Source organism: Capricornis sumatraensis, chromosome 8, assembly GCF_032405125.1.
Source record: "Capricornis sumatraensis isolate serow.1 chromosome 8, serow.2, whole genome shotgun sequence".
Classification (NCBI taxonomy): domain Eukaryota; kingdom Metazoa; phylum Chordata; class Mammalia; order Artiodactyla; family Bovidae; genus Capricornis; species Capricornis sumatraensis.
The window spans coordinates 256764-284054 of record NC_091076.1 but is presented as its reverse complement, the minus strand read 5'-3'; the positions used below and the strand labels follow the sequence as shown (position 1 = coordinate 284054).

The 27291-nt window shown below is 60.3% G+C and overlaps 1 protein-coding gene across 1 annotated transcript; it reads left to right on the top strand.

The window, feature by feature from the left end:
* Positions 1-1343: 1343 nt before the first annotated feature.
* On the top strand, positions 1344-23728 carry ANO9 (anoctamin 9). The gene is made up of 25 exons (XM_068976090.1): positions 1344-1349; positions 1773-1878; positions 6389-6526; positions 8630-8778; positions 8882-9007; positions 9192-9334; positions 10493-10539; positions 10665-10723; positions 10805-10878; positions 11095-11229; positions 11476-11572; positions 11706-11766; positions 11840-11922; positions 12196-12300; positions 12402-12563; positions 12646-12682; positions 12892-13003; positions 20984-21041; positions 21148-21245; positions 21380-21507; positions 21589-21741; positions 22480-22627; positions 23156-23257; positions 23329-23422; positions 23519-23728. The coding sequence occupies exons 1-25, from the start codon at positions 1344-1346 to the stop codon at positions 23726-23728; spliced, it is 2631 nt and encodes an 876-aa protein (XP_068832191.1).
* Positions 23729-27291: the final 3563 nt, after the last annotated feature.

The following is a 27291-nucleotide window of genomic DNA, read 5'->3' as shown; positions in this document are numbered from 1 at the left end:
GTGAGGTGGCTAGCCAGGTGACTAACCACAGGCGGCCGGGATACCCTCCTTCATCCTTTGCGCCCTTGCTGGCTGCAATGTCGTGATGCCTGGGGCGTGAGCAGCCATTTGGAACCATGTTGTGGATCCATGTGCTTTCGGTGACCAACAGGTTACTAACCGGTCCAGTAGCACAGCCTCCAGATGCCACTTATGGGAGAGAGAGGCACACAGGCTTGTTTCAGCTGCTGCTTCGTGGGGTCTCTGTCACACGCATCTTAACACACTTGTCCAGACTCCTCCTCCAGAGCCTCACGGTTCCGTGCTGCCAGTTCCTTCTCTTGCCTTTGCCACCTCAGGGTCCAGTCCCTGCTGCAGCCACAGTCTGCCGTGGGGGCCCCCAAACAGACGCGTGGGCGGGGCCGGGTTGTCCGGGGACCTGAGGAGCCGCCATCCGGGTCTGCTGGGTGGGTTGCCTGGGCTGCACAATGCGGTACTCCAACCTCCTGACCCCCGCGACACCGAAGTGGGACCTGCTCTCCTCCAGCTGCCCCCGTGCTGCTCAGCATGTCCGCCTGTTTTCTCCCCTGACCCCCTGCCCTGCCGCTGTCCGAGCTTGGACACCCTCCCTCCCTGTTGGGCGCAGTCCACCGTCCCCCGGGACAGTCTCCGTCAGGTGGCCCAGAGCCGCCTCCCGCTGCCGCCCTGACCACGGGTGGGGTACGGCCCCCCTCAGTCCTTCGTTCCTGACCCCCCGCCTCCTCCGGCTAGCAAGTGGCCCCAGGACCCCCGGGCTCCCCCTCCCTGGGCTGGGGTGCACACAGCAGGGATTCTGGGTGGAGCAGGCTCTTTTCTTTCTGGGGTCTGTCTCATCTTCCGTCGTCCCGGCCCCAGTTTCTCCTCCAAGGGACGCGACACTAGGCGTGGAGGGTGGGAGGCTTGGTGCCCCAGGGGGGCCTGGGGACGGTGCGTCCAGGCGCCAGGAAGAGTGAAGGGAGCAGGGAGCAGGGTTATGGGGCGCTCCCCTCCCTCTAAAGGGTGCCGATCTAACACTTAGGGCAGGGGAACGCGCCTCTGCAGGTGAGCTGAGAGCCTCTGGTGGGTGCCGGAGGCCCCGGAAGGCGTCCCAGGCCCCGGGGGAGAGGGGTGTGCCTTCCGGCCGGCAGGCACGGGCCGCTCCCCACGGCGGCGGCACAGGGACCCGAGGACGAGGAGGGCGGGGAGGAGGGAGGGGTGAGTCCCACGCGGAAGTCAGGTAGGACCGCTGGGCGGTCTCCAAGCCACACTCGGGTTCCCAGCGGCGCTGGGGCTGCCTCACCTCGGGACCCTCCGACCCTGCGCCCAGCGCGACCACGCCCGCCGGCATGCGGGTGAGTCCGCGCGGGGCCACGCCCGCCGGGACAGGCGCCAGCCTCCCGCCCCGCGCCCCGTCCCGGTCTCCCGCAGAGTGGGAGGGGGCCGGCAGGGGGTCGTGTCCCCGGCCCCCGTCCCCCCGCTCCCCGGGGCTGGGGCAAGACGGAAGAAAGGGCTTGCCTCCTGCGCCGGGAGCCCCGGGGAGAGCGGGGTCGGGCGGCGTGGCCACCCCCGGGCGCTGAGCCAGGAGCCGGACCCCAGACCTCGCGGCTGCGTCCGGCGGGCAGGGGGCTGGGGAGACCCAGGGTGGCCGGCAGGGCCCTCCGCTCCCTGGGGGTTCTGCCTGGGCCGGGGTGGGAGTCGCTGAAGGCTGCTGGATTCGGAATCTGGGCGCAGAGCAGGAGAGCGTCCGGGAGGACTTCCTCTCTTTCCTCCGCCAGGGACGAGGTCTCGAGGCCCGGGCAGCCGTGGGTGGCCGGGAGGAGACCCGAGCTGAGGTGGAGAGCGAAACCCGCCTCCCCGTCGCCCTCCTCTGGGCGCTCCCAGGTGTGGGCCAGGCAGGCGGCCTGGCACTCCGCCTCGGCCGCCCCAGGGCTGTGGAGCCTTGGCAGCTGAGGCTGGTTCCCAGGCCAGCCCTGTGCTGGGGGGAGGTGGGGGGCCTGGGGCTGGGGGGTGGTGGCCTGGGGATGGGGTTGGAGGGTGGGGAGGGAGCTAAGGCGAGAAAATCAGCCTTTGGGCAAAGACAGACACAGACAGCAGAGAGCGAGCTCGGGCCCAGCCAGACCTAAGCATCCCCTTCCCCTGCCACATCCCTTCCACTTCCCACCCCCCACCCCGGGCCCCAGCTGCAGTCCAAGCCCACCGCTGCCTGCGCAGCCCTCTGGCCTCAGGGCAGTTCAGTCTCTCAGGCGTGTCCGACTCTGCGACCCATGCCCTGCAGCACGCCAGGTCTCCCTGTCCATCACCAACACTGGCAGAGCTTGCTCAGACTCATGTCCATTGAGTCGGTGATGCCATCCAACCATGTCAACTTCTGTCGTCCCCTTCTTCGATCTTTCCCAACATCAAGGTCTTTTCCAACGAGTCAGTTCTTTGCATCAGGTGGCCAAAGGACTGGAGTTTCAGCTTCAGCATCAGTCCTTCCAATGAATATTCAGGACTGATTTCCTGTAGGATTGACTGGTTGGATGTCCTTGCAGTCCAAGGGACTCTCAGGAGCCTTCTCCAACCCCACAGTTCGGAAGCCCTCTGGTCTAGCTTCTGCTAACTGCTGGTCTCACCTGCTGGCGGCCGCCCTCTTGCCGTTTACACTTCTGCAGAGCTGAAGTGCTGAGCACCGAGGCTCTGGAGCAGGTCCCTGGACACCAGCTGTGTGCTGACCCTCAGGCCCTGTCCACACTACCGGGGTGGGGGGGAAACTCTGGGCTCCCTCCCCTGCCAAGCAGGTACCCACCTCTCCAGGCCCGTGTCCACTCACGCTGGGCACTGCCTGTGAGGGCTGCACTCACAGCAGGCCGCATCTGGGGTGGATGACCAGACAGACATGTGACCTGACAAATGAGATGGATGGACAGAGGGAGGCATGGTGGGAAGGAAGGCCAAGGGAGCAGGGAGGCAGATGACAGGGCTCGGGGACGAGGGAGCCGGGGCCTCCCTGGCGGCCCAGGGGCCAGGAGGTGGCGCTGCTGCTGCAGGGTGCGTCGGTTTGATCCCTGGTCAGGGGGTAAGATCCTGCATGCTTCATGGCGTGGCCCCCGAAAGATGAGGAAACAGCCAGGTGGGGGATCGCACGCGTGGGCAGGCCTCTCCACATCTGAGCGTGGGGCTGATGAAACTGCTGCTTGCTGGTGGGGCCTAGCCAGGGGCGCGTGGAGTGCTGGCTGGGCTGCGGTGTGACCCTAAGCCTGAGGCGGGCCATGGATGGTCGGGGGAGGCCCCTGCCTTCTGCGTGCGGCTGGGGTGATGTCATTGCTCCAGGTAGGCTGCCCGGCCAGAAGGGTCGGGAGCTGGGGGGCAGACACACCTGCACAGCAGTCCCCGTGCCCTGCCGGGGACCTGCAAGCTGCCTGGGGATGGACAGGCAGAGTGTGGATCCCCAGGCCTGGCCTCCACGCCTGGGCTGGTCTCCCGGGTAGCTGCAGCCTCTAAAGAAGTCAAGCAGGGAGTGGGTGTGTTGACTGTGGCTCTGGCCTGGACTCAGTCCTGGGCCTGGCCCACTGGGTGCATGGCCTGCAGGGAGTGGGGGCTGGAAGCCCCATGGAGGACTGGAACTTCCCCCATCCATGTGCGCAGACTTGCTGGGGAGCTGCATGTGGTGGGGCTGGGACCCCCAAGGCCAAGTGGGCCCGGGGAGCCTCTGCCCCTGGCTGGGCTCTGGGAGCCTGATGGGCACACGTGGCTTCCTGGAGGTGGGGCCTGGTGAACGGGGACAGCGGAACTCCCGGATACCTCGCCTCAGGTGCACCAAGCAGTCGGGTTGGCTGGAGGTGGGGGTGACTTTAGGGGAGCCTGGTTCTAATCCGTGAAGGCCTCTCTCCCTGGAGGACAGGTGGGCAATGGACAGACTGATCCTGGAGCCTGGGGCCCAGGCAGGTGGCCTGGGGATGGGGCCGCTGGGCACAGAGCGTGTGGGCACCAGACGTCCAGACGTCGAGCTTGGGGTGGCTCGACAGGACGGGGCAGGGGACTTAGGCCTGGCTGCTGCTGCTCCTGCGCCTGCCGGCCCTTTCCCTGGGGGGACCAGGTCATGACCGGGGCGGGGCTGTGTCCCAGTGATGGGGGTCAGTGCCCGTGGGACCCCTCTGGTCCAGGTCATACAGCAGCCTCCAGGGAAGGCTGACTCCCCTTTTCCAAGAGGCTCTGGGTAACGCCCCAAAGTCATGTGATATCTCTGGGGAAAGACAGCTGCCCCAGCCTCATTTCTGGGGCCACTTGAGCGTTAGCCTCCCGCTGCTGCCTTTGGAAGTCCCTCAGGCAGGGTCCACCCCAGGCTCCCTCCTCCTGTCTGGATCCCCGTGCCGTCCCTCCCCGCCCGGGACCCCGTCTCCCTACCCGGGGACCCCATCTCCTCACTCAGGTACCCCATCTCCCCACCCCAGGGACCCCGTCTTCCCGCCCCAGGGACCCCATCTTCCCGCCCCGGGGACCCCATCTTCCCGCCCCGGGGACCCCATCTCCCCACCCCAGGGACCCCATCTTCCCACCCCAGGTACCCCATCTTCCCACCCCGGGGACCCCATCTTCCCGCCCCAGGGACCCTGTCTTCCCACCCCAGGGACCCTGTTTTCCCGCCCTGGGGACCCCATCTTCCCGCCCCAGGGACCCTGTCTTCCCGCCCTGGGGACCCCATCTCCTCACTCAGGTACCCCATCTTCCCGCCCCAGGGACCCCATCTTCCCGCCCCAGGGACCCTGTCTTCCCACCCTGGGGACCCCATCTCCTCTCTCAGGTACCCCATCTCCCCACCCCAGGGACCCCATCTTCCCACCCCAGGTACCCTATCTTCCCACCCCAGGTACCCCATCTTCCCGCCCCGGGGACCCTGTCTTCCCGCCCTGGGGACCCCATCTCCTCACTCAGGTACCCCATCTCCCCACCCAGGTACCCCATCTTCCCGCCCCGGGGACCCTGTCTTCCCGCCCTGGGGACCCCATCTCCTCACTCAGGTACCCCATCTCCCCACCCAGGTACCCCATCTTCCCGCCCCAGGGACCCTGTCTTCCTGCCCCAGGTACCCCATCTTCCCACCCCGGGGACCCTATCTTCCCGCCCTGGGGACCCCATCTCCTCACTCAGGTACCCCATCTCCCCACCCAGGTACCCCATCTTCCCACCCCAGGGACCCTGTCTTCCCACCCTGGGGACCCCATCTCCTCACTCAGGTACCCCATCACCCCACCCTGGGGACCCCGTCTCCCCAGCTGGGACGCCGTCTTCCCGCTGCTGGTCCTGCGCACTCTTCAGCCTCAGGCTCATGTGAGGTAGCCTCTCTTTTTCAGCCTCAGTGGGCCTCCGGCAAGGGACCCTCAGAGGGTCGTCCTGCAGGGGGTCCCGGCCCAGCAAGTGTAGGCCTCCTCCTGGGTCCGAGGTCGAGTACGTGAGCACCCATTTCACTCACGAGTTTGTCCCACATGATGCTTTGCTCCTATAGTGGGCAAGTCACAGGACTGGCTGCTGGTGACGGGAATGCACCAACGTCCCTTGTCCCCACCTACGTGAGACCTGACTCCCTTCGCTGAGACAGGCGCCTCAGCCCAGAGCACACACGCACAGCCCGGCCTGAGGAGGTGGCTTTCTCCTCTGGCCCTGACCCCACTGCAGGTCCGAGGGCTGGGGCGGTGCAGGGTTGGAGCTGGGGCAGAAGGGGGCAGGCCTGCGGAGGGGGTGAGTGCTCGCGGGGCAGACGGCTGGGCGGGGGCTGCACTGGCGCATGAAGACCCTGGCGTCCCATAGCCCGGAACCGGCTGTTTTGTGGCTGAGACAGAGGGGAGAGAGGGGGCAGACCCAGGCCTGGCTCTGGGCCCAGTAGTTCCGGGTGTGTCTGGGGGTGGGCATTTGGGGTCGAGTCCTGGATTTAGCGAAACAAAATAAAAAACAGGTCCCCAGTAAGCTGAATTTCACACACACAACAGTATTTTTTTTTCAGTATAGGTTATGTCCCATGCAATAATTGGGACATACTTACACTAAATGGTATTTGTTGTTTATCTGAAATTCAAATGTGATGGGTGGCCTCTGTTTTCTCTGGTAGCCCTCAAGGGCAGACTGGCTGGAGCAGTCCAGTGAGGCTTTCTGGAGGAGGCAGGAATGCGCGGGGAGGAGAAGGGGAGTGGCGGGGGGAGCCGTAGGGCAAGGCCTGGCCAGGACGCCAAGTACTGGGCGGCTGCGATGCACGGGGGTGAGGGGTTGCAGGCTTGTGAGCCAGGCGGGGCTGCCCAAGGGCAGTAGTGGGTGGTGGGCTGGCGGTGGGCCCACGGTGGGATGGGGAGCCACCAGGCCCTTCAAGGAAGGCTCTCAGTGCCCTCAGGCCCTCATCCCTGGCTTCCTGTCCCTCCAGGGGCCCTCGTGCTCCCTGGGGAGCTGCTGGCTGGGGCACGGCTGGGGCCCCACTCACTGCGCACACGGCCTGGCCAGCCCTTTGCCAGGGCGGCAGGATGCTGCCCGCGTTGCATCAAGCCCCCCAAGGCTGGGAGAGGTGGGTTCTTGCCTGAGGACACAAAGCCTCAGCACCTGCTAGGCGCTTGGCTCTGGAGGCGGTGCCTTTCCCCCACCTCGGCCCCGGAGGAGGCGGTGCCTTTCCCCCACCTCGGCGGCCCCGGGGCTTCCCCGATGACCTTCCTGCCTGCCTGCTCTGCTCCCCATCTCCTGTGCCCCCCACTCCCTTCAGCCCAGTGGCTCTTCCAGAGCAGGGGCCCCGGGTCACTTTGTCTCCAGCCTGCTAGCCTGCTGTCTGCTCTTTGGGAATCAGTGAGGCCTAAGACGGCCCTCCCAGCTGGGTGCCAGTCCCAGCGTTTCCGCTCCCCCACCCCTGTGTGTGCTGAGTCGCTCGGACCCTGTGTGGCCCCATGGACTGTCGCCCACCAGGCTCCTCTTTCCCAGGCAAGAGTACTGGAGTGGGTTGTCATTTCCTCCTCCCGGGGACCTTCCCGACCCAGGGGTGGAGCCCACGTCTTTACCACTGTGCCGCTTGGGAAGCCCCCAGCTGCTGCTTGTACAGCTTTTGCAAATCTGTGCGTTTTCCTAAAGTGTCACGAAGACAGTGCAGGGCCTGCCGGGCCTGTTGCCTGGGGCGCGGTGCAGGTGCAGAGCCTGACTCGGCCTGGACTCACGTCACCGGCTTTTCCGAGTGTATCATGCAGGCCCCCCACAGCACCATCGCCGCGTCCCCACGGCCCCTCCCGTCTGTGGCGGCCTCTCCGTCCCCCTTGTCCTTGGCCGCCTGACTCTGGGGTCTGCTCGCTGGGGCTCGCCTCCTGCTGGGACGGGGCCCTGGGCTTTCGGGACCATGAGCTGCTGCGCGCCATCACCTGGGCCATCGTCTCCCGGGTTGGGGGCCTCTGCCAGGCCTCTCCTCTGTAAAGTGACTCGTTTCATACTTTCTTATGAAAGTTAGCCACTGAGTCCAGGCCACCCTCAACAGGGAGGATTTCACCTCCCGGAGGGAGGAGCATAGAAGGACGTTCGTTAGTGAAAGTGAAAGTGTTCGTCACTTGGTGGCGTCTGACTCTTTGCCGCCCCATGGACTGTAGCCCACCAGGCGTCCATGGGACTTCCCAGACGAGAATACCGGAGTGGGTTTCCATGTCCTTTTCCAGCGGGTCTTCCCAACCCAGGAATCAAACCCTCGACCCCTGTGTCTACAGCGTCGGCAGGTGGATTCTTTACCACTAGCGCCACCTGGGAAGAAAACTGACGAGAGCCTGGATTATTCCAGTTTTGGTATGAAATGTCCAGTACTCTTGCCTGGAGAATCGCATGGATGGAGGGGCCTAGTGGGCTGCAGTCCATGGGGTCGCTGGGAGTTGGATACAACTGAGCGACTTCACTTTCACTTTTCATTTTCATGCATTGGAGAAGGAGATGACAACCCACTCCAGTGTTCTTGCCTGGAGAATCCCAGGGACGGGGGAGCCTGGTGGGCTGCCATTTATGGGTTCACACAGAGTCGGACATGACTGAAGCGACTTAGCATAGCATATGCTAGTGTGCGCACCTTTGTCTGACTCCAAAGGAGGCCAGGGGGTCTGGGAGGTTTCTCAAATTCAGGCGCCAAGGCGTGCACAACAGCAGCACATGGGGGTGCTGCTGAGTCACCCTGGCTTTTTTTTTTTACACATGGCTTATTTTCAATATTATATGATTTTCAGGCGATTTACAGTATTATGTTCCATTCAGTATCTTTATAGATCACCAGGGTTTTTTTTTTTTTTTTTTGGGGTCACAATGTGCTTGCAGGGTCTCAGTTCCCTGACCCAGGACTGAAGCCCGGCCCCGGCAAGTGCCGGGAACTCCCACGCCTGGATGGTTAACACTGACTGTGAAAGGTTTGCTGCCAAGCGGGGGGACGGTGGTGCCTGGATTTTCCAACGGCTTCACCTTCGAGTTCCATGTTTTCACTTGGGCGCTCCTCTTCTGTGAAGTGTCCATTTGCATCTTGGCCCATTTTCACTGGGCTGCCGGCCTTTTCTTATGAATTCGGGGTGCTCTTTGTATGTTTCCAAACAAACCTTTGCCAGCCATTTGTGCTGCAGCCTCAGTGTGCACGTAGCCCCGCCGGAAACCATCCCTTTGGTGCCAGAGCACCCGGCCTGGGAGGCACGCTACTGTGGCAGCGAGTGCCAGCCTCTGTCCCGTCTGCGCTTCACCCCCCAGGGAGAAGAGAGTCTCCAGATCCTGGTGCCGACTGAGGGTGAGAGCCTTCCGCTGATGGACATCAATACTTGCGAGGTGAGCCTGCATGAGCCCCTCCTGGGCTTGGTCCCACGCCCCCACGCCCTGCACCCGGCCTGCTCTGGTTGCCAGCCCTGGGCCCCATGCCTCTTTCCTCTAGACCGAGGCCCCTGAGCTGTGGGACTATGTGTTTGTGGTCGATCGTCGCACCCAGAGAAACCCCGGGCAGGTCCAGCGGCAGCGGCGGTTCCTGGAAGAGCTTGAGAACCAGGGCTTTCGCTACAAGGTGGGCGGGCTGAGGGCCCTGCCTGGGTGCAGCGGTCACAGAGGGCTGGGTGGGTCCTAGGAAGGAGTCTGGGGAGGTTGCCTGTGGCCTCATGCCAGAGATGGAGGGGACAGACTGTTGGCCTTGGATGAAGGGGGAGGGTCCCAAGGTGGGGCAGAGGGTCTCATGCCACCCCAACCCTCAGGCAATGGAGGACCAGGAGAAGGAGTTCTTCGGGATCCGAGCTGACAATAGCATCTTTGACCGGTACCGGAGACTTACGGAGCCCGAGGACACTGTCCCCAGAGGGGAGCTGTCCAGGCCAACTTCCATCCAAGCCACCAACAGGTGAGAGACTGGCCCAGAGCGGGGCCAGGTGGACCCCTGCTCACCTACATGGTGGTCCAGACAGGCAGCAAGGCTCCCAGGTATGGTCCCGGAGCAGAGGCCACAGGGGGCAACCGTCTGTGCCTTCCTTACCATGCCTGTAATACTGGAAAATGTGCTTGAAGGTTACACCTGTGACTGTGTCCCCAGATGCAGACCAGAAGCCAGCCTTAAAGGGCGGCTGGCATTCGGAGAGGGTGGGAGGGCTCTCCTGGCTGTCCCTCCTGGGTTCTGAGGTTGTCGCCCTGGGTTCAGTCTCCACCTCTTTTCTCCAGACTGAATGCCCTTCTCTGGACATCTGTCCCTGCCTCCCAGGCACTGCACACCTCCTGTCTCTCTCTAGGAACCTGCTTCTCGCCACTCTGATCATTTAGCCACCAAGCCAGTCCACCTGCCCTCCCCACACCCTGCCTCCAGCACCTTCCTGGTCCTAGGCCAGCCCTCTGAACTCCCCGGGGGCCAGTCAGGGAGGTCAACAAGGAACACTCTGGGAGTTTGGATCTGAGGCAATGGAGGGGGGCTTCCTGTGAGCTCAGAACTGGCTGGCTTGGGAGGACACATGAGTAGCGGCAGCTTGTTGGAGCCTGGAAGGAGCAGGCTGTGGGGAGGGCCCTGGGACACCTGGGCGGCTGTGTCTCATAGGAAGGGTTCCAGAGGAGCAGGATCTAGTCAGGTGCCTGGGTGTGCCACCTCCTGGCTGTGTGGCCGTGGCCAAGTTACTCACCCTCCCTGAGTTTCAGCCTCCCATAGGCAAAATGGCTCACAGGGGTGTAAGGAGGATGTATCTGTGCACATAAAGGGTGTGCTGTGAACACACTGGGGCTCCAGGTGGGAGGTGTGATTGGAGGTGCAGAATCCTGGAGGAAGCTGGACTGCCAGTTGTAGGGCTGAGCACTTGGGCCTTGGGACGGGAGAGACCACCCTGAGGGAGGCCCACCCCGCAACCACGGCGCAGCTGGACCCTGGGAGCATTCGAGGAAGTGCGCTTCCAGATGAGTCCTGGATTCTGGGCTCTGGCCAGGCAGTCCCGGCTGGTCGTCTGGGGGTTCTGCCAGGATGAAGAGGAGCCTGGGACCTGGCCAGACAGAGGACCCTCCTGAACCAGCTGTTGTGTTCTAGAATCCGAATTGTCGACTTTGTCCTGAACAGCAAGACGGCAGCGGGCGGTAAGGACTGGATGGGCAGGTGGCCTGTGCCGGAGCGCTCCAGGAGGGGCGTCGCATGGGGAGAGCGGGACAGAGTCCTCCTTCATCCCCACCCCTTCTGACCTGAGAATCCCTCTGACCACCAGACACGCTCCAGGATTTGGTGAAGGATGGGGTCTTTGAGGCTGGGTTCCCCCTGCACGAGGTGAGGAGTGGGCCGGCTGGGAGAGGCCCTGAGGGCAGGACTTGAGGCAGGAAGCTCTCACTGTGTCTCACCTGTGCCCAGGGGGAGGCGCACCTAAAGAAGACATGGGCCCGGTGGAGAAGCATGTTCCAAAGGCAGCCAATTAGTGACATCAGGTACTACTGCCCTCGGGGGCACACCTGCGCCCCCCGCAGGCAGGCTGCCCCTCTGTAGATACACCGAGGCCTTCAGCAAACAGCTGTCTGGCGAACCATTCAGACACACACTTAGATGCCCTCGGTACACTCCTTGCCCCCAGCATGGCGAGCTTCACCCAGGCGTTGGCCGTCACCCCTGGTGGGAGTGGCCCTGACGGGACGCTGTGCCCGTAGGGACTACTTTGGAGAGAAAGTGGCCCTGTACTTCGCCTGGCTCGGCTGGTACACTTACATGCTGGTGCCCGCCGCAGTGGTGGGCCTCATCGTCTTCCTGAGCGGGTTTTCCCAATTCGAAGCCAGCCAGATAAGGTGGGCGGGGCCAGGGAAGGGGAGGGACTGAAGCAGGGTGGGTGGGGCAGGGAAGGGGCGGACTTGAAGCTGCGGGTGGGTGGAGTCATGGAAGGGGCGGGCCTGAAGCTGCGGGTGGGGTGGGGCCAGAGAAGGGGCGGGACTGAAGCTGAGGGTGGGCGGAGTCAGGGAAGGGGCGGTCCAGGGAGGGGCCCCTCGAGGGTCCACAGGAAAGCTCGGCGGCCCACTCGGTCCCTGCGCCCTCAGCAAGGAGATCTGCAAGGCCCACGACATCTACATGTGCCCTCGAGGCGACCACAACCGCAGGTTCCAGCGGCTCTCAGACACCTGCGCCTATGCCAAGGTTTGCGCGGGGTGGGGGGCCCTGCGGTCGCTGGTCCCGGGGAGGCGGGCCCATCAGGTCCTCCCGGGGAAGGGGAGGCCTGGGCCGGGGGGATGGGGAAGGCCGCCCCAGTCCCACGTGCCCCTCCCTCCAGCTCACCCACCTCTTCGACAACGAGGGCACCGTGCTGTTCGCCATCTTCATGGCGCTGTGGGGTGAGTCGCGCGGACCTGGGGTCACCTGAGCAACACACGTAGACGCCCCTGAGGCCTCCGCTTTCTGCCGCAGCCACCGTGTTCCTGGAGCTATGGAAGCGGGAGCGAGCCCGAGTGGTCCTTCAGTGGGAGCTGTACGGGTGGGACGAGGACCAGGTGAGGCCGGCCGGCGGGTGGCTCGGGCCCTGAGAGCTGCTGAGTCCGAGGGGTTCCGTGTCCAGGGGCTTCCCGTCGAAGGTTCCCGTGTCCGAGGGGGTTCCGTGTCCGAGGGGTTCCACGTCCCAGGAGTTCTGTGTCTGAGTGGGTTCAGTGTCCAACGGGTTCTTGTGTCTGAGGGAGTTCTCTGTCGGAGGGGGGCATCGTGGGCCCCAGGGGGTTCTGTGTCTGAGGCAGTTCCGGCGCCTGAGGCCAGCTGGGTGCCTTCCACAGGAGGAAATGGCTCTGGGGCTCATCACCTGCCCGGACTACCAGCCGCGGCTGCACCAGCACTCCTACCTGCGGAGCACCGTCATCCTTCTTCTGTCCCTCCTGATGGTACTCCTGGGCTCCCTGAGCCCGCCCACCCTGCCGCCACCCCGGAGGCTGGAGAGCGGCTGCGGCAGCTCCCTGAGCCCGCCCACCCTGCCGCCACCTAGATCTGCCTCATGATTGGCATGGCCCACGTCCTGGTGGTCTACCGAGTGCTGGCTGCCGCCCTCTTCAGCTCGGCCTTGCCCTTCCTGGGAGAGCAGGTGACCACGGCTGTGGTGGTGAGCGGGGCCCTGGTTCACTATGTGGCCATCATCCTCATGACCAAGGTAGGGGTCGGGCCAGGGGAGGGTGCGGGGCAGGGTGCGGCTCCGCCCAGGTCCAAGGTGAGCCCTGTCTCCCCTCCTGCAGATCAACAAATATGTGGCCCTGAAGCTCTGTGACTTTGGTGAGAGAAGGGCTTTGCGGGGAGAGGATTCATTGTGGGGGTCTTGGAACCCTGGGGTGGGGAAATGGGGCCCATGAGAGGCCAGGGCATCCCGCCTGGGAGACAGGTGAGGGTCCCAGGTGACCCAAGTTTTCAGGATATGGAAAGGCTGGGCGTGGGCTGTCACTGGGGGAAGAGCTGGGGGAAGGATGGCCCGCGTCTCATTCCAGAGAAGCCCAGGACCTTTTCAGAGCGTGAGAGCAAGTTCACTGTCAAGTTCTTCACTCTGCAGTTCTTTGCTCACTTCTCCTCCCTGATCTATATCGCCTTCATCCTGGGCAGGTAAGGGCCACCGGCTCTCATGTGCTCTCTGACCCTGGAAATGGAAACACACGCTCTTTTTAATTTTCAAAATGAATCAAGCTCAGAACACGTGGAAACCTAATACAGAAATGTGTGAAAGAAAAGCGCAGTCACCCCCAACTGTCCAGTTCACGTCCCCAGAGATGGCACTGTTTGTTGCGTCTGCCCAGATGTCTTTATACATCTAAGCACGCACAGATGCGCCTGTTTTGGAGCGTGTGTGTGTGCCTTGGCTGGGCCGTGGCCTCGCTGCTGTGCACGTGTGATGGTCTGAGGCCGCTCTCTAGTTGCCGCGTGAGGGCTTCCCCTTGCTGTGGCTCCTGCCGAAAAGCGTGGCTCCGGGCACACGGGCCTCAGCAGTCACGGTGCCAGCGTCGTTGGCCTGTGGTGGCGTGTGGAATCTGCCTGGACCAGGGGCTGAAACTGTGTCCCCTGCACTGGCAGGCGGATTCTTAGCCATGGGGCCAGCAGGGAAGTCCCAGGCACACCGCTGACATACGTGGTCTGTCGTGTAAATTATCCTCTCTGCCTCCCCCTGAAAGCACACAGTAGGCACCTTCCCTGTCCACAAGGGTGGGGAGGCTTTGTTTTTAAAGCCATACATGAGCATTCCTTTGAGAGATGTTCTTGAATTTATTTAACCACAGTTGGTGGCCATTCGGGTTAATTCCAGTTTTGAGCTTTGTAAGTAAAGTGGCAGTGGGCGTCTCATATACCAGGCACAGGCACACACTTCCCCTCACCTTCCAAATTCGTGGAGTTAACCTTTTGATTCAATCGACATTTTCTTGTCTTTTCGGAAGAAAGTAACCGCTCCACGTGTTCTCCGTGTTTGCTCAACTTTTGTAAGTTACACTGCTGTTGTTCAGGCGCTGAGTCATGTGCGATTCTTTGTGACCCCCATGGACTGCAGTGCGCCAGCCTCCCCGTCCTTCACCGCCTCCTGGGGTTTGCTCAGACTCATTAACCCCAAACTCTCTAGCAGAACTTTGAAAACAGAAAACCCCTCCCAGTTCAATGAAAGACATCGTGAGGTCCTTGGAGAGGCCTTCCTGGCGTCTGTCCCCGTCTCCAGGCTCTGCTTGGCCTTCCCATCCTGGCAAGCCCATCCCCCTCTGCCAGGGAGGACCTCAAGTTTTCCAGGGGCTTCCTGAGAAAGGGTGCGCAGGAGATCACCTGCGCAGATCCCTCTATTGAGGGCCTCGCTGCGCGGCTGCCGGGGGCAGGGTGCTGCGCTGGGTGTGGTCTTCCTCAGGCTTGAGGGATAGCTTTGTTGGCTTCCAGGATTCTGCTCCACAGGCCTGACGGCAACGCGGTTCTGACTCTGCGTCTTCTCACTATCCTCCGTCTCCGGAAACTTCTTAGCCGTGTGAGTCGGTGGCTGTTTCTCATTGCACGTTGCTTCAGTAATTCACGCCTCTGTCCTCCACACACCAGCGTTCCTGTCTCTACTGGACGGTCTCCACCACCATGCAGACGCGCCTGCGCGTCCCTTTCAAACGCCCTTCTCCCTGTCGTGCCCAGTTTCTGGCGTCCCCAGCCCCTGCTTCTCCCGCCCCACACCGGGGCCGCCTCTGGCCGCTGACTGCTGCCCTTCTCCTGGCCTCTAAAGAGCACTTGACCCAGAACCCTGGTCCCTCAGAGCCCGCTCCTGCCCTGTCTCCCTCCGTAGGCCTCACTCCTGCGCTGGCCAGGAATGCAGAATCCAGGCTGATCAAGTGGAAAGAAATTACCGGGTGCTCGCTGGGCCTGGAGCCTCGGGTCCTTCCATCTCAGTGATTTTCTGATGTGTCTGATAGCCCCCTCCTTTGGTTCCCTCTGTTCCCGTCTGGGAAATTCTTTTTGTTCGGAAATCGGATCTTCTGAATTTATCATCCAGTTTTCTTCGCTTTTTCCTTCCATCCTTGTCCCAGTTTCTCAGAACTTTCCTTGGAGTGCCTCACTTCTGCTTGGGTTCTTAGTTTCCGAGGACTCCTGTTGCCGTTTCAGGGTCTTCACAGCCCCCTCTTGGTGTTGCCGGGACACCAGGGTTTTCTCGTCTGAGAACGTGGCCTCTCTTTCTGCCACTCTGGCGCTGCTTCTGTTCCTTGCAAGTGTTTATGCTCTTTTGTTGACTGGTCTCTGATTCTGGTGTTAGAGACCTTCCTTCGACATCTTATTCTTGGACACATGTCTTTAACTGAGAAAGGCATGTGCCAGGGTGCTCTGGACCACGTGTCTCCTGGTGGGGCCTCTTGCTCTGTCAGTTCCCGAAGGGGAATCCCTGGTGTCCTGCCTGGAGGAAGGAGGATACCTTTGGTATGCTGGGAGCCCAGCTGGGGGAGGGACAGCGCGGGGTCTCAGTGTCCATTGGCTCAACCCTGAGATCTGAGTCTTTGGTTGTTCAACCCCCTGGAAGTGTCTCTATCTTTTCGCTTGTGTAGGGGGATTAGAGGTCAGATAGGAGGCCCAGGGGTTCAGCCAGGCGTGCATCCCATCCAGCGGGTGCCCCCGGCCGACCAGTGGGGCCCAAGTCCTGGGTGCTCCGGGCGAGGCGGGGCTGCCGGCTGTTCGGAGGGGCTGCCGGCTGTTCAGATGTCAGCCCTGCAGGTTTGATCCAGTGGGCTGCAGGCCTCTCCAGTTCCCTCCCAGCTCTGAGGTGATGCCCGGCCATGGGTGTCGGCAGCCAGCCATTTCAACTGAAAGTTGGGAGTGCACGTTTACACGGAGATGAGCATTGCTAAAGCAACCTCCAGAAGCGCTGTGGTGACTCACAGAGACACACGCTGTGCGTGTGTGCACACCCCCTGCTGATCTGACCAACAAACGCTTCTCATCTTTCAAGGCGCCTTATTAAAACCTATTAGTGAGAATCCAGCTTCTTCTCAGATCCTTATTGGTCATTAGATTTCCGTTTCTATAAACTGTTCATACCATCTGAGCATTTTCGTAATCTCAAGATCAAATGGATTCTCTTTTGACGCCCTTAAAATCATGCCACATTCTACTTTGCTTCTTTTTTGACCATTTCTTTGTCGTACAGCTCCGCATTGTTCCTGTTGTTCCCAGCTGCCTTTCCCCCCTTGTATGTCTGTGCAAACTGTCTGTTGCGTGGGGTCCCTTTGTCCATGGGCCTCCTTGGGAGCCCTGCCCTCTCCCAGCCTGGGCTGCTTGCTCTCCGCGCCTCCTGCACATCTGTCTTCTTGGAGCTTCCATTGCTGCTTTCCTGGGTGAGGACCATCACTTTCTGATTCCCAAGCCTCCTTCTTTCTTGGTTTTCGCTTTCATTTATTCTGAGAAGGTACATCGGAGAGGTAAACTTTCTGAATTCTTCTATGTCTCAAGGCGTCATGTTCTGCCCTGGCACATGACTGATAAGGTTGGGTAGTGAAGTCTAGCTTCCAAACAGTCTTCCCTTGTAGAACTTCAAAGACATGGCTCCTTTGTCGTTGAACGTGCAAAATGGGTGATGAGAAGGGTGCAGAAAATCTGAGTCTTGTTTTTTCCTAGTTGACCTAGATTTTTTCCCTCTGGCAGAGGGATCTTCTGTTTGAAGTTAGGGTCCTCTCTTTAAGCAGAGGGACACTCGGGGTGAGGCTTTTCTTCCCGCACTGTGCTGGGCAGTTGTCGGCACCTTCCAATGAAAGAGCCAAGTCCTGCTTAAGCTCGCGAACTTTTCTTCTTTTTAACCTCAGGCCTGTAAGCTTTCCCCTCGCTTCCCCTTCATGTGAGTCCTGGTCCTCCTGGGCTGTCCTCTGCGCTTCGGCCTTTCTCTCTCGTGTGGCCCGTCTCTCTGTCTCTGCACTCCACGTCTGGAGAAAGTTCTCTCACTTTGTTTTCTTTTAAGAATTTTAAGACAAAGTCTTAATTTCTGAGAGATTTTGGTCTTTGTTATCCTATGGTGCCCTTCTCTTGCTTCCACAAATACGGTACTCTCTTGAAGACATCAGCGTTCTTTTTACCCCTTAAGTTTTTTCTTTTACATATTTGTTTCGCTGCACCATGCCTTCGTTGCGGCCTGTGGGATCTAGTACCCTGACCAGGGATTGAGCCTGGGTCCCCGGGACGGGGGCTTGGAGTCCTAGCTGCTGGGCCACCAGAGGAATCCCGTTTCCTCTCCTCGTCTCATTTCCTAAAGGGTCCATCTTCCTGGTCCTTTGCTGCAGTCTCTCTCTCTTGTCCAGCTGCTTTTCCTCACGACTGAAGATTTGCAGCCCTCCACTGACTTTGGATAACGAAGGACTCAGTTGATTTTCCCTGGCAGGATGGAATATGTCTTTATAATAATAACTCACGTCACGGACACTCACACATTCTATCCTAAGTCATGTTCGTCAACATGCCCTACGGGGTAGGGACTCTAAACCCCATTTCACAGATGGGTTGATGGAGAAGTTAAGAAGCTCCTCAGGGTCACACAGTCAGCAGGCGGAGGAGCAGACGAGGCCGACTCTGCCTCCTCCCGTGCGCCGTCCCTGCAGGCTGCGCTTCCAGGCGAGGAGGCGAAAGCCTAGGCAGTCTCTCGTGTTCCTCTGAAGGCAGCTTCTTTTTGTTACGAGGTTTATCAGTACGTTTCTTCACAGTTCCTGTTTCTCATGCCACGCTCAAAAAGGCCTCCCCCTCCTCAGAATTAACAGTGTGTTCAGCTGTGGTTTCCTTTCTGCTTATGGTGTCAATAGTTTTAAACACTCAGATCTTTGATCCGCAGGAACTGGTTCTGCAGCAAGGGGCACAGGGGGGAAGCTTGTTTTGTTTCCAAGTGACAGCCAGCTGTCCCCAAACCGGCTGCTGACTATTCTGTGGCCACCACCACCTTCTGCACACCCCAAGCCCCATCATTTGCCTGAAGGTTTCGCTCTTTCTGTGAATTCCGGTCATTACAGTCTAGTATCTTACTGTGTAAATTTTACTCTGTTACGCTTTTCTGGCATTAGTTTTATTTTTCTCTTCTTTTTCACTTTTCCTTTTTTGTAGTTATTTACATGTCTATTCTTCTAGGCGAACTTTAATTTTTGTCAAACTCCATCAGAATTCTGTGGGGCTCGCCTTAGGGTTGCAGGGAAGTTACACACTCTTCTAGGGAGAACTGACCTAGATACTGCATTGATTTTCTTTTACCACAACTTAGTGCCTTTAAACAGTACACGTTGTGGACAGTTCTAGAGGCCGAGTCCAGAAATGGTCTTGCTGGACTAAAGTCAAGGTGTGAGCAGGGCTGCATTCTGTCTGGAGACCCCCGGGGAGAATCCGCGCTGTTGCTCCCTGCGGCTTCTGGAGGCTGCCTGGGGTCCGTGGCCCCTGGCCCCTTCCTCCTGTCTGCACAGCCAGGGGCGTCAGGCTGAGTCCCTTTCGTTTCGTCGTCCCCGACTCTCCTCCTTCCTCAGTTAAGGGCTCTGGTGATTAAAGTGGGCACACGTACATCACCCAGGACTCTCTGTCCGTTTTAAGGTCTGCTGACTGGCACCCTTAATGCTGCCGTGTCATATAACAAATGCCAGGAGTCACAATGTGGACGTCCTTGGGGGCCTTTCGTTCTGTCTCAAGCATACGATCCTAATTTTTTCTACCAAAGAACAAGGCTTCTCTGTTTGAGTCTTGTTTGGATGCTCTTTAGCTGGCTTGTGAACTCCGCTCTCAGCTCAGTTGCTCAGTCGTGTCCGACTCTCAGTGACCCCATGGACTGCAGCACGCCAGGCTTTCCCGTCCACCACCAGCCTCCAGAGCTTGCTCAAACTCACACCCATCAAGTCGGCGATGCCATCCAAGCATCTCGTCCTCTGTCGTCCCCGTCTCCTCCTGCCTTCAGTCTTTCCCAGCATGATTTTCTTTTCTAATGAGTCAGCTCTTCGCATCAGGTGGCCAAACTGTTGGAGTCTTAGCTTCAGTATCAGTCCTTCCAATGAATATTCAGAACTGATTTCCTTTCGCATTGACTGGTTGGATCTCCTTGTAGTCCGAGGGACTCTCAAGAGTCTTCTCCAATAACACAGTTCAAAAGCATCAATTCTTTGGCGTTCAGCTTTCTTTATAGTCCAACTCTTACATCTATACATGACAGTTGGAAAAACCATAGCTTTGACTAGACGGACCTTTGTCAGCAAAGTGATGTCTCTGCTTTTTAATATGCTGTCTAGGTTGGTCATAGCTTTTCTTCCAAGGAGCAAGCATCTTTTAATTTCATGGCTGCAGTCACCATCTGCAGTGATTTTGGAGCCCAAGAAAATAAAGTCTCTCACTGTTCCCATTGTTTCCCCATCTATTTGCCATGAAGTGATGGGACCGGATGCCATGATCTTAGTTTTCTGAATGTTGAGTTTGAAGCCAACTTTTTCACTCTCCTCTTTCACTTTCATCAAGAGGCTCTCTAGTTCTTTTTCGCTTTCTGTGCCATCTGCATATCTGAGGTGATTGATATTTCTCCCGGCAACCTTGACTCCAGCTTGTGCTTCATCCAGCCCAGCATGTTCTGTGATGTACTCTGCATAGAAGTTAAATAAGCAGGGTGACAATATGTAGCCTTGACATTTTTCTTTCCCAGTTTGGAACCAGTCTGTTGTTCCATGTCTAGTTCTAACTGTTGCTTCTTGACCGGCTTATAGATTTCTCAGCAGACAGGTCAGGTGGTCTGGTATTCCCATCTCTGGAATTTTCCACAGTTTGTTGTGATCCACACAGTCAAAGGCTTTGGCATAGTCAATAAAGCAGAAATAGATGCTTTTCTGGAACTCTCTTGTTTTTTCCATGATCCAGCAGATGTTGGCAATTTGATCTCTGGTTCCTCTGCCTTTTCTAAAACCAGCTTGAACATCTGGAAGTTCACGGTTCACGTATTGCTGAAGCCTGGCTTGGAGAATTTTGAACATTACTTTACTAGCATGTGAGATGAGTGCAATTGTGCGGTAGTTTGAGCATTCTTTGGCATTCCCTTTCCTTGATTGGAATGAAAACTGAACTTTTCCAGTCCTGTGGCCACTGCTGAGTTTTTCCAGTGTGTTGGCATATTGAGTGCAGCACTTTGACAGCATCATCTTTGAGGATTTGAAATAGCTCCACTGGAATTCCATCACCTCCAGTAGCTTTGTTTGTAGTGATGCTTCCTAAGGCCCTCTTGACTTCACATTCCAGGAGGTCTGGCTCTAGGTGAGTGACCACACCATCATGGTTCTCTGGATCGTGAAGATCTTTTTTGTGCAGTTCTTCTGTGTATTCTTGCCACCTCTTCTTAATATCTTCTGCTTCTGTTAGGTCCATACCATTTCTATCCTTTATTCTGCCCATCTTTGCATGAAATGTTCCCTTGGTATCTCTAATTTTCTTGAAGAGATCTAGTCTTTCCCATTCTATTGTTTTCCTCTATTTCTTTGCATTGATCACTGGGGGAGGCTTTCTTATCTCTCCTTGCTATTCTTTGGAACTCTGCATTCAGATGGGTATGTCTTTCCTTTTCCCCTTTGCCTTTTGCTTCTCTTTTCTCAGCTATTTTTAAGGCCTCTTCAGATAACCATGGCAACCCACTGCAGTGTTCTTGCCTGGAGAATCCCAGGGACAGAGGATCCGAGTGGGCTGCCGTCTATGGGGTCGCACAGGGTCGGACAAGACTGAAGCGACTTAGCAGCAGCAGCAGAACTATTTTGCCTTTTTGCATTTCTTTTTCTTGGGGATGGTCTTGATCACTGCCTCCTGTACAATGTCATGAACCTCTGTCCACAGTTCTTCAGGTACTGTGTCTATCAGATCTAAGCCCTTGAGTCTGTTTGTCACTTCCACTGTATAATCGTGAGGGCTCTGATTTAGGGCACACCTGAATGCTCTAGCGGTTTGTGTGTGCCAGCACGTGCCCACAGGCGTGTCTGGGCACAAGGCTCACATCCGGCCGCTGCTCACCTGTGGGGCGGGCCTGCTTCCCTCCCCTCCAGGGCCCACTGTGCCCCGATCCCACTCTTGTCCTGCCGCCTCCTTCAGCCTGGCTGTCCTCCACAGGATCAACGGTCACCCCGGGAAGACAGTGCGCCTGGCGGGGCTGTGGAAGCTGGAGGAGGTCAGCCTGTCCCGGGTGCCCTACTGCCCTCTTCCCGAACTGCCCTCCCTCCTGGCCTCTGCCGGTGCCCCGTGCCCGCGCGCACCTCCCGCCCTTGCCCCTGCAGTGCCACCTCAGCGGCTGCATGATGGACCTGTTCGTGCAGATGGCCGTCATCATGGGCCTGAAGCAAACGCTCAGCAACTGCGTGGAGTATCTGAAGCCGTGAGGACACCCCGCAGCCCCGCCCCGGGCGCCGCCCACCGCAGGGAGTCCCGAACCGCAGCACGCCCCGCCCCCGCCCCTCGCCCGGGCCCCCTGCCCCTCCGCGTTCTCCACCCGGTTCTCCTGACCCGTAGGTGGCTGGCGCACAAGTATCGCTCCTGGCGGGCCCGGTCTCAGGACCCCGATCTGGGCCACTGGCAGCGCAACTATCGCCTGAACCCGGTCTACACCTTCAGCCTGTTCAACGAGTTCATGGAGATGAGTACGCGGGGTGGGGCTGGGGGCCGAGGGGCTGGCAGAGGGGCCGGCGAGGAGGCGCAGGCTGACCGCCCCCCGCCCGCAGTGATCCAGTACGGATTCACCACCATCTTCGTGGCTGCCTTCCCGCTCGCCCCGCTGCTCGCGCTCTTCAGCAACCTCGTGGAGATCCGCCTGGACGCCATCAAGATGGTGCGGCTGCAGCGGCGCCTGGTGCCACGCAAGGCCAAGGACATCGGTCAGGGGCCGGCCAGGGGCGGGACGGCCAGCGCGCCAGTCTCCCTGAAACCCCAGCTCTAAGCCTTCGGGGCAAGAGGGGCCCTCACCCCGCGGCGGCCCCCAGCCCTTCCCAGGGTCTGCCTGGGTTGGGGGTTGAGCCCAGGCCCCAGGAAGAGGAGGGGCTGGCATGCCCCCACCAACCTACCCCGCCCCCCCCCCAGTCGGGTTGAAGGGCCAGAGCCGCTGGGAAGTGGGTGCAGAGAGGCTGGACTCTCAGAACAGGAAGCTGGGGGAGAGATGTCCAGCAGCTGGGGGCAGGCACTCGGTCACCTCGGCTGGCCTTGCCGGGGTGGATGGGGTCAGGGGTGAAGCAAGGAGATGGAGTGCTGGACAGGGCAGCAGGAGAGAGCCCTGGGAGGAAGGCCTCGTCCCGGGACCAGTAAGGGGGTCTGCCCCTGCCCTGGGTGGGGGAACCTAGGAGGCAGAGCAGGCCTGGGGGCAGCTGAAAGGTCCAGGCATAACGTGGGGGATGGAGACCTGGGCCTCTCACTGTCCGTGTCAAGAAGCAGGGTGCAGGAGAGTGGCGTGTGCCCTCTGCTGGCCTTGGCCAAGACTGTCCTCACCAGGCGCCTGCAGTCGCCACAGGCATAAGTGTGACAAGGCCCTTGGCCCTCTGGGCTCCCAGCCTTGGGGAATCAATGGGGCCGGGGGAGGAGGCTCGTAGGCAGACCAGGCCTCCCTCCCTCCGGTGGCCCAGGGGCCTGGCTGCAGGTGCTGGAGATCATCGGCGTGCTGGCGGTCATCGCCAACGGGATGGTCATCGCCTTCACGTCCGAGTTCATCCCCCGCACGGTGTATAAGCACCGCTACGGCCCCTGCCGGAGAGGCGCCCAGTCTGAAGTCGAGTAAGGGGGCGCTGCCATACCGCCCCTGGGGGAGTCTCCAACTGTCCAGAGGCCCCTGCGAAACTGGCCCCGCCCCAGGGGAGCCCAGGGCAGGGCTCGATGCTCCCAGTTTCTCCTGGGGTGGTCTGCTCCCGCCCTGTGCCGCCCTGCAGACCCGGGGTGGAGCCTGGGAGTGCGGACTGGACCCCAGGAGGGCATTAGTGTCCCAGAGCTAGCCATCTTCTGAGCAAGCGCCGTGGGAGTGGCTCCCCTTCCGAAGTCAGGCGCTTTGTGGGGTCTGCACGGTGTCCTCATCCAGCTCCTCCAGCCCTTCGGGGGGCTAGGTCTCCAGGGGTCTCTCCTAGGAAGGCTCCCCCAGCCCCTGCGAGTCCCTTAAGCCTCCCCGAGGGCCCATCTCCCATGTACAGAGGAGGAGGAGAGGGTCTGCACCGTGGCCCACCCTGACGGCCCCCACCGCGTCGGGCTGGATTCCAGCCAGCACCCCGGAAGCCTGAGGGGCCACACCAAGCTCCTGTCCTCTGCCCACAGCTGCTTCACCGGCTATGTCAACCACAGTCTGTCTGTGTTCTACACCAAAGACTTCCAGGACCCTGCCAAAATCGAGGGCTGGGAGAACGTGACCCAGTGCAGGTTTGGACCCCCACCCCCGGTGAGCACCCTTTGAACTTCTGACCCCTGACCTCATCTGCTCCCCACCCCAGGTACCGGGACTATTTCTCTGCCCAGGACTCCAGCTTCTCGGAGCAGCACTGGTTCCTCCTGGCGATCCGCCTGGCCTTCCTCATCCTCTTCGAGGTGAGCCCGCACGGCAGGGACCCTGGAGTGGGGCAGCTCTCTGACCCTTGACGTCCCTGTGCAGCCCTTCTGACGTCCCCTGTCTGCCGTCCCCAGCATGTGGCCTTATGCATCAAGCTCATTGCGGCCTGGTTCGTACCTGATGTCCCACAGTCCGTGAAGAATGAAGTCCTGAAGAAGAAGTACCAGAGACTGGGGCAAAAAAGGTGGAGAGGCAGGGCTGGCTGGGAGCGGGGAGGGGCTGGGGTGGGCCCACTCAACCCCTTTCCTGCCTCCAGCTGCAGCCCCAAGAGCACGGACGTGTAGGGGACCCGGCGCAGGTGGTGCCTGGAGGCCCACGACTCAGGAGCTGCCACACCGCCTCCCACCCCAGCCTGGCTGGCTGTGTGTGGGGAGCTTTAAGAAGACCCGAGTGCGTGTGGGGGCCCTGGGGGCCCGTGTGTGTTTGGGGTGTCTGTGGACTGCACCCTTGTCCGTGGTCTGCGAGGCCTGCTCCATGCGTTAGGGCTCAGGCTTGGCACTGTGACTTGAACTCTCAGGGACTCCTGCCAGCCCTAGAAGGGGAGGGCGGGCAGCGGCAGAGGCTCCCGCGCAGCCACAGTGCAGGGGGCCGCCCTCTCACTTCTGGGCCCCAGATCTTGCCCCACCCCCTGGCTCCCTTCAACCAGCAGAATTTTCTGTAATGAAATAAAATTTTTCTGTAGATTTCTGGGTCTCTGATGGATTATGTCTGCCCTCAGGGCTAGCAAGGTTATACTCAAAATCCTGTCACATGCTAGCAAGGTTATGCTAAAGATCCTTCAAGCTAGACTTGAGCAGTACTGAACTGAGAGCTGCCAGACCTACAAGCTGGGTTTTAAAGAAACAGTGGAACCAGAGGTCAAACTGCCATTTGTTGGGTCATCAAGAAAGCAAGGGCCCTCCAGAAAAGCATCTATTTCTGCTTCACTGACTACACTAAAACCTTTGACTGTGTGGATCACAAGAAACTGGAAAATTATTAATGAGGTGGAAGTACCAGACCACTGCACCTGCCTCCTGAGAAATCTGTATGTAGGTCAAAAAGCAACAGTTAGAACCAGACATACAACTGACTGGTTCAAAACTGGGAAAGGATTATATCTAGGCTGTATACTGTCACCCTGTTCATTTAACTTATATGCAGAGTACATCATGCAGAATGCGGGCTGGAATGAAGACTGCCGGGAGAAAAATTAGCAACCTCTACCACTTAAATGGCAGAAAGCAAAGAACTGAAGAGCCTCTTCCTGAGGGTGAAAGAGGAGAGTGAAAAAGCTGACTTGAAACTCAACATTCACAGAACTGAATGGCATCCGGTCCCATCACTTCACGGCACACAGAAGAGGAAAAGGTGGAAACCGTGGCAGATTTTATTTTCTGGGGCTCCAAAATCACTGCGGACGGTGACTGGAGCCATGGAATCAAAAGATGCTTGTTCCGTGGAAGGAAAGCTATGGTAAACCTAGAACAGAGCATTAAAAAGCAGAGACATTGCTTTGCCCACAAAGGCCCAAACAGTCAAAGCAGTGGTTTTTCCAGTAGTCATGTATGGATGTGAGTTGGACCATACAGGATACTGAGCGCCGAGGAAGTGTCGCTTTCAAACTGCGGTTCTGGAGAAGACTCTCGAGAGTCTCCTGGATTGCAAGGAGGTCACACCAGTCAATCCTAAAGGAAATTAACCCTACATATTCGTTGGAAGGACTGTTGCTGAAGCTGAAAATCCAATAGTTCAGCCACTTGATGCGAAGAGCTGACTCATTGAAAGACTGATGCTGGGAAAGATTGAAGGCAGAAGAAGGCAGCAGATGATGACATGGTTAGATAGCGTCACCGACTCAGTGGACAGGTATTTGAACAAATTCTGGGGGAAGTGGAGGACAGGGGAGCCTGACTCCTGCTGCAGTCCCTGAGGTAGAAAAGGGTGGGACCTGACTTATCGACTGAACAAGAACAGGGTTAGCTGGGAAACTGAGGTCCCGACGGGGAAAGGCCGGGAATGCAGTAACCTCCCGCTCTCCACGGGAAAGTGAGGAGTGCCTGCCCCTGTAGGGGCAGAGTGAGGCAGCTTTCCTGGAGGAAGAGGGAGGGCTTGGGCCGAGGGCCAGAACTGCCACAGGCGCCCCTGGGGGCGGCGGAATTTCCGAGGAGTTCCTGGGGCACCAAACCAGTCCGGGTTGGTAGGGCCGGTGTGGCCCCTGCCCCCAGGCCCGGCGGCCGCGACCCCACAGGGCTGAGCGCAGGACATTCTCGAACACCAACCAGCCTGCGGGCGCAAAGCGAGACACTAGGGTCCGCCCTCGCCCCGGCCGCTGGGCGGGGCCGCACCTGCCGCCGTCGCTGGGGCTGTCGCCGCCGCGCACCTGGCCCAGGTGAGCCGCTCCGCCCTCGCGGCCGCGCGAGCCTCGAGTCTGGGCCGCAGGTGAGTGGAGATCGCTGCTCCTGCCGGCGGAAGGGCGCGGCGGCTTTCGGCTCCCAGGAGCCAGGACCGAGCCTGGAGCCCGGGGGTGCCGAGGCGCCTCTTGGCCCGCGGAGCGTCTGGGCTGTGACCGGTGCGGTTCCGCAGGAAGCGACTCGGGGCCGGGCCCGCTGCGCGCGTCGCCGGCGCTTACCTGAGGCCTGGCCCCTCGGGGTCGCGGGGGCGAGGGCCGCTCTCCCCGCTCCGCCCGCGGCCCTCGGCCAGAGAGGGGGAAGCAGCGCCGCGGCGAGCGGAGCCCAGGCCCCAGGCCTCCCGGGGCGCACCTGTCTCCGGGCGGAGCTCCCTCCGGCCGCGCGGCTCCGCCAGCCCGCCCCCCGCGCCCTCCAGCCGCGCGCGCCCCGCCCGCCCGGCTCACCGCAGCCGGAGGGCCGGGTGCGGAGGCCGGGCCACCCTCCGGAAGGCGGGAGCGCCGTGTGGGGGGCGCGGGGCGTGGCACGGGCCTCCCGGCTGGCGGCTGGCGGGGCCGCGGCGCTTCGGGAGAGACGTCCGGGGAGGAAGCACGCGCCAGGCGCAGAGGGCCGCCTGTCCCAGACGAGGGGGTCGCCCAGACCCTCTGGGTGCCAAGCAGCCGGCCAGACGGCAGGCCGTGGGGACAGGGGGCGGTTGCGGGCCGGGCCTCCGGGCAGACGTGGAGCCGGGGAAGGCGGAGCGCCCTCGCGAGGCCGGGCTTTCTAGGAGCGCGCTGGGCGGTGCAGGGGGCGGGCTCCGGCCCCGCAGGCGGCTCTCTGGAGCGCCCGAGGCGCGGGGGGTTTCTTCTCGCTCCGGGGAGGGGGCCCTGGGGGACGCGGCGGGGAGGCCGGCCGTGAGCGGAGGCGGCAGAGCGCCCAGCCGAGGGTGTGAGGCGGGGACGCCGGCCGGCTTGAGGGGCGGCAGGCAACCTGGCAGGAGCTCCGGGAGGCAGCAAGGCTGGTGGGGACGCCGGGGACTACCTAGCTCGTTGCCTCCGCCTGGGCGCTTCTGGGCAGGCCGCTGACCGCCGGCGCCCATCAACCTGTCCATCAGGTGCTTCTGTTGCTCACTCAGCTCGGCCCACCGGGGCACCCTGGAGGAGCTGCGGCCCAGTGGTGAAGGCGCGCGGGCAGCGTCTATGGGACCTGAGCCCAAGATGCGCCGTTATCCAAAGGCCCTGAGGGCCACGGGGTGGGGGTGTTTGAGCAAGGCGCCTTGGAAAGGGTCAGATTAAGGACGTGGGATGAGACTGCTCCAAGGCAAGGCCCTGCCCCAGCGGTGAGGGCAGGGACAGGGGCCACGAAGGACCCTGCCTGATTCCCATGAGCAGGGCCATCAGCCACCAGTGCTGGGCTGAGTGCCAGGTCAGTCCAGGATGAGGGTGCAGAGGAATCTGTGGTGACCTCAGGCTGCCCCCGAC

Excerpts from the sequence above, each read along its gene's own strand:
- ANO9 (XM_068976090.1), top strand. Across the intron at positions 11,767-11,839 it reads CATCTTCATGGCGCTGTGGG|CCACCGTGTTCCTGGAGCTA; the intron begins GTGAGTCGCGCG and ends TTTCTGCCGCAG. Across the intron at positions 13,004-20,983 it reads ATCGCCTTCATCCTGGGCAG|GATCAACGGTCACCCCGGGA; the intron begins GTAAGGGCCACC and ends TGTCCTCCACAG.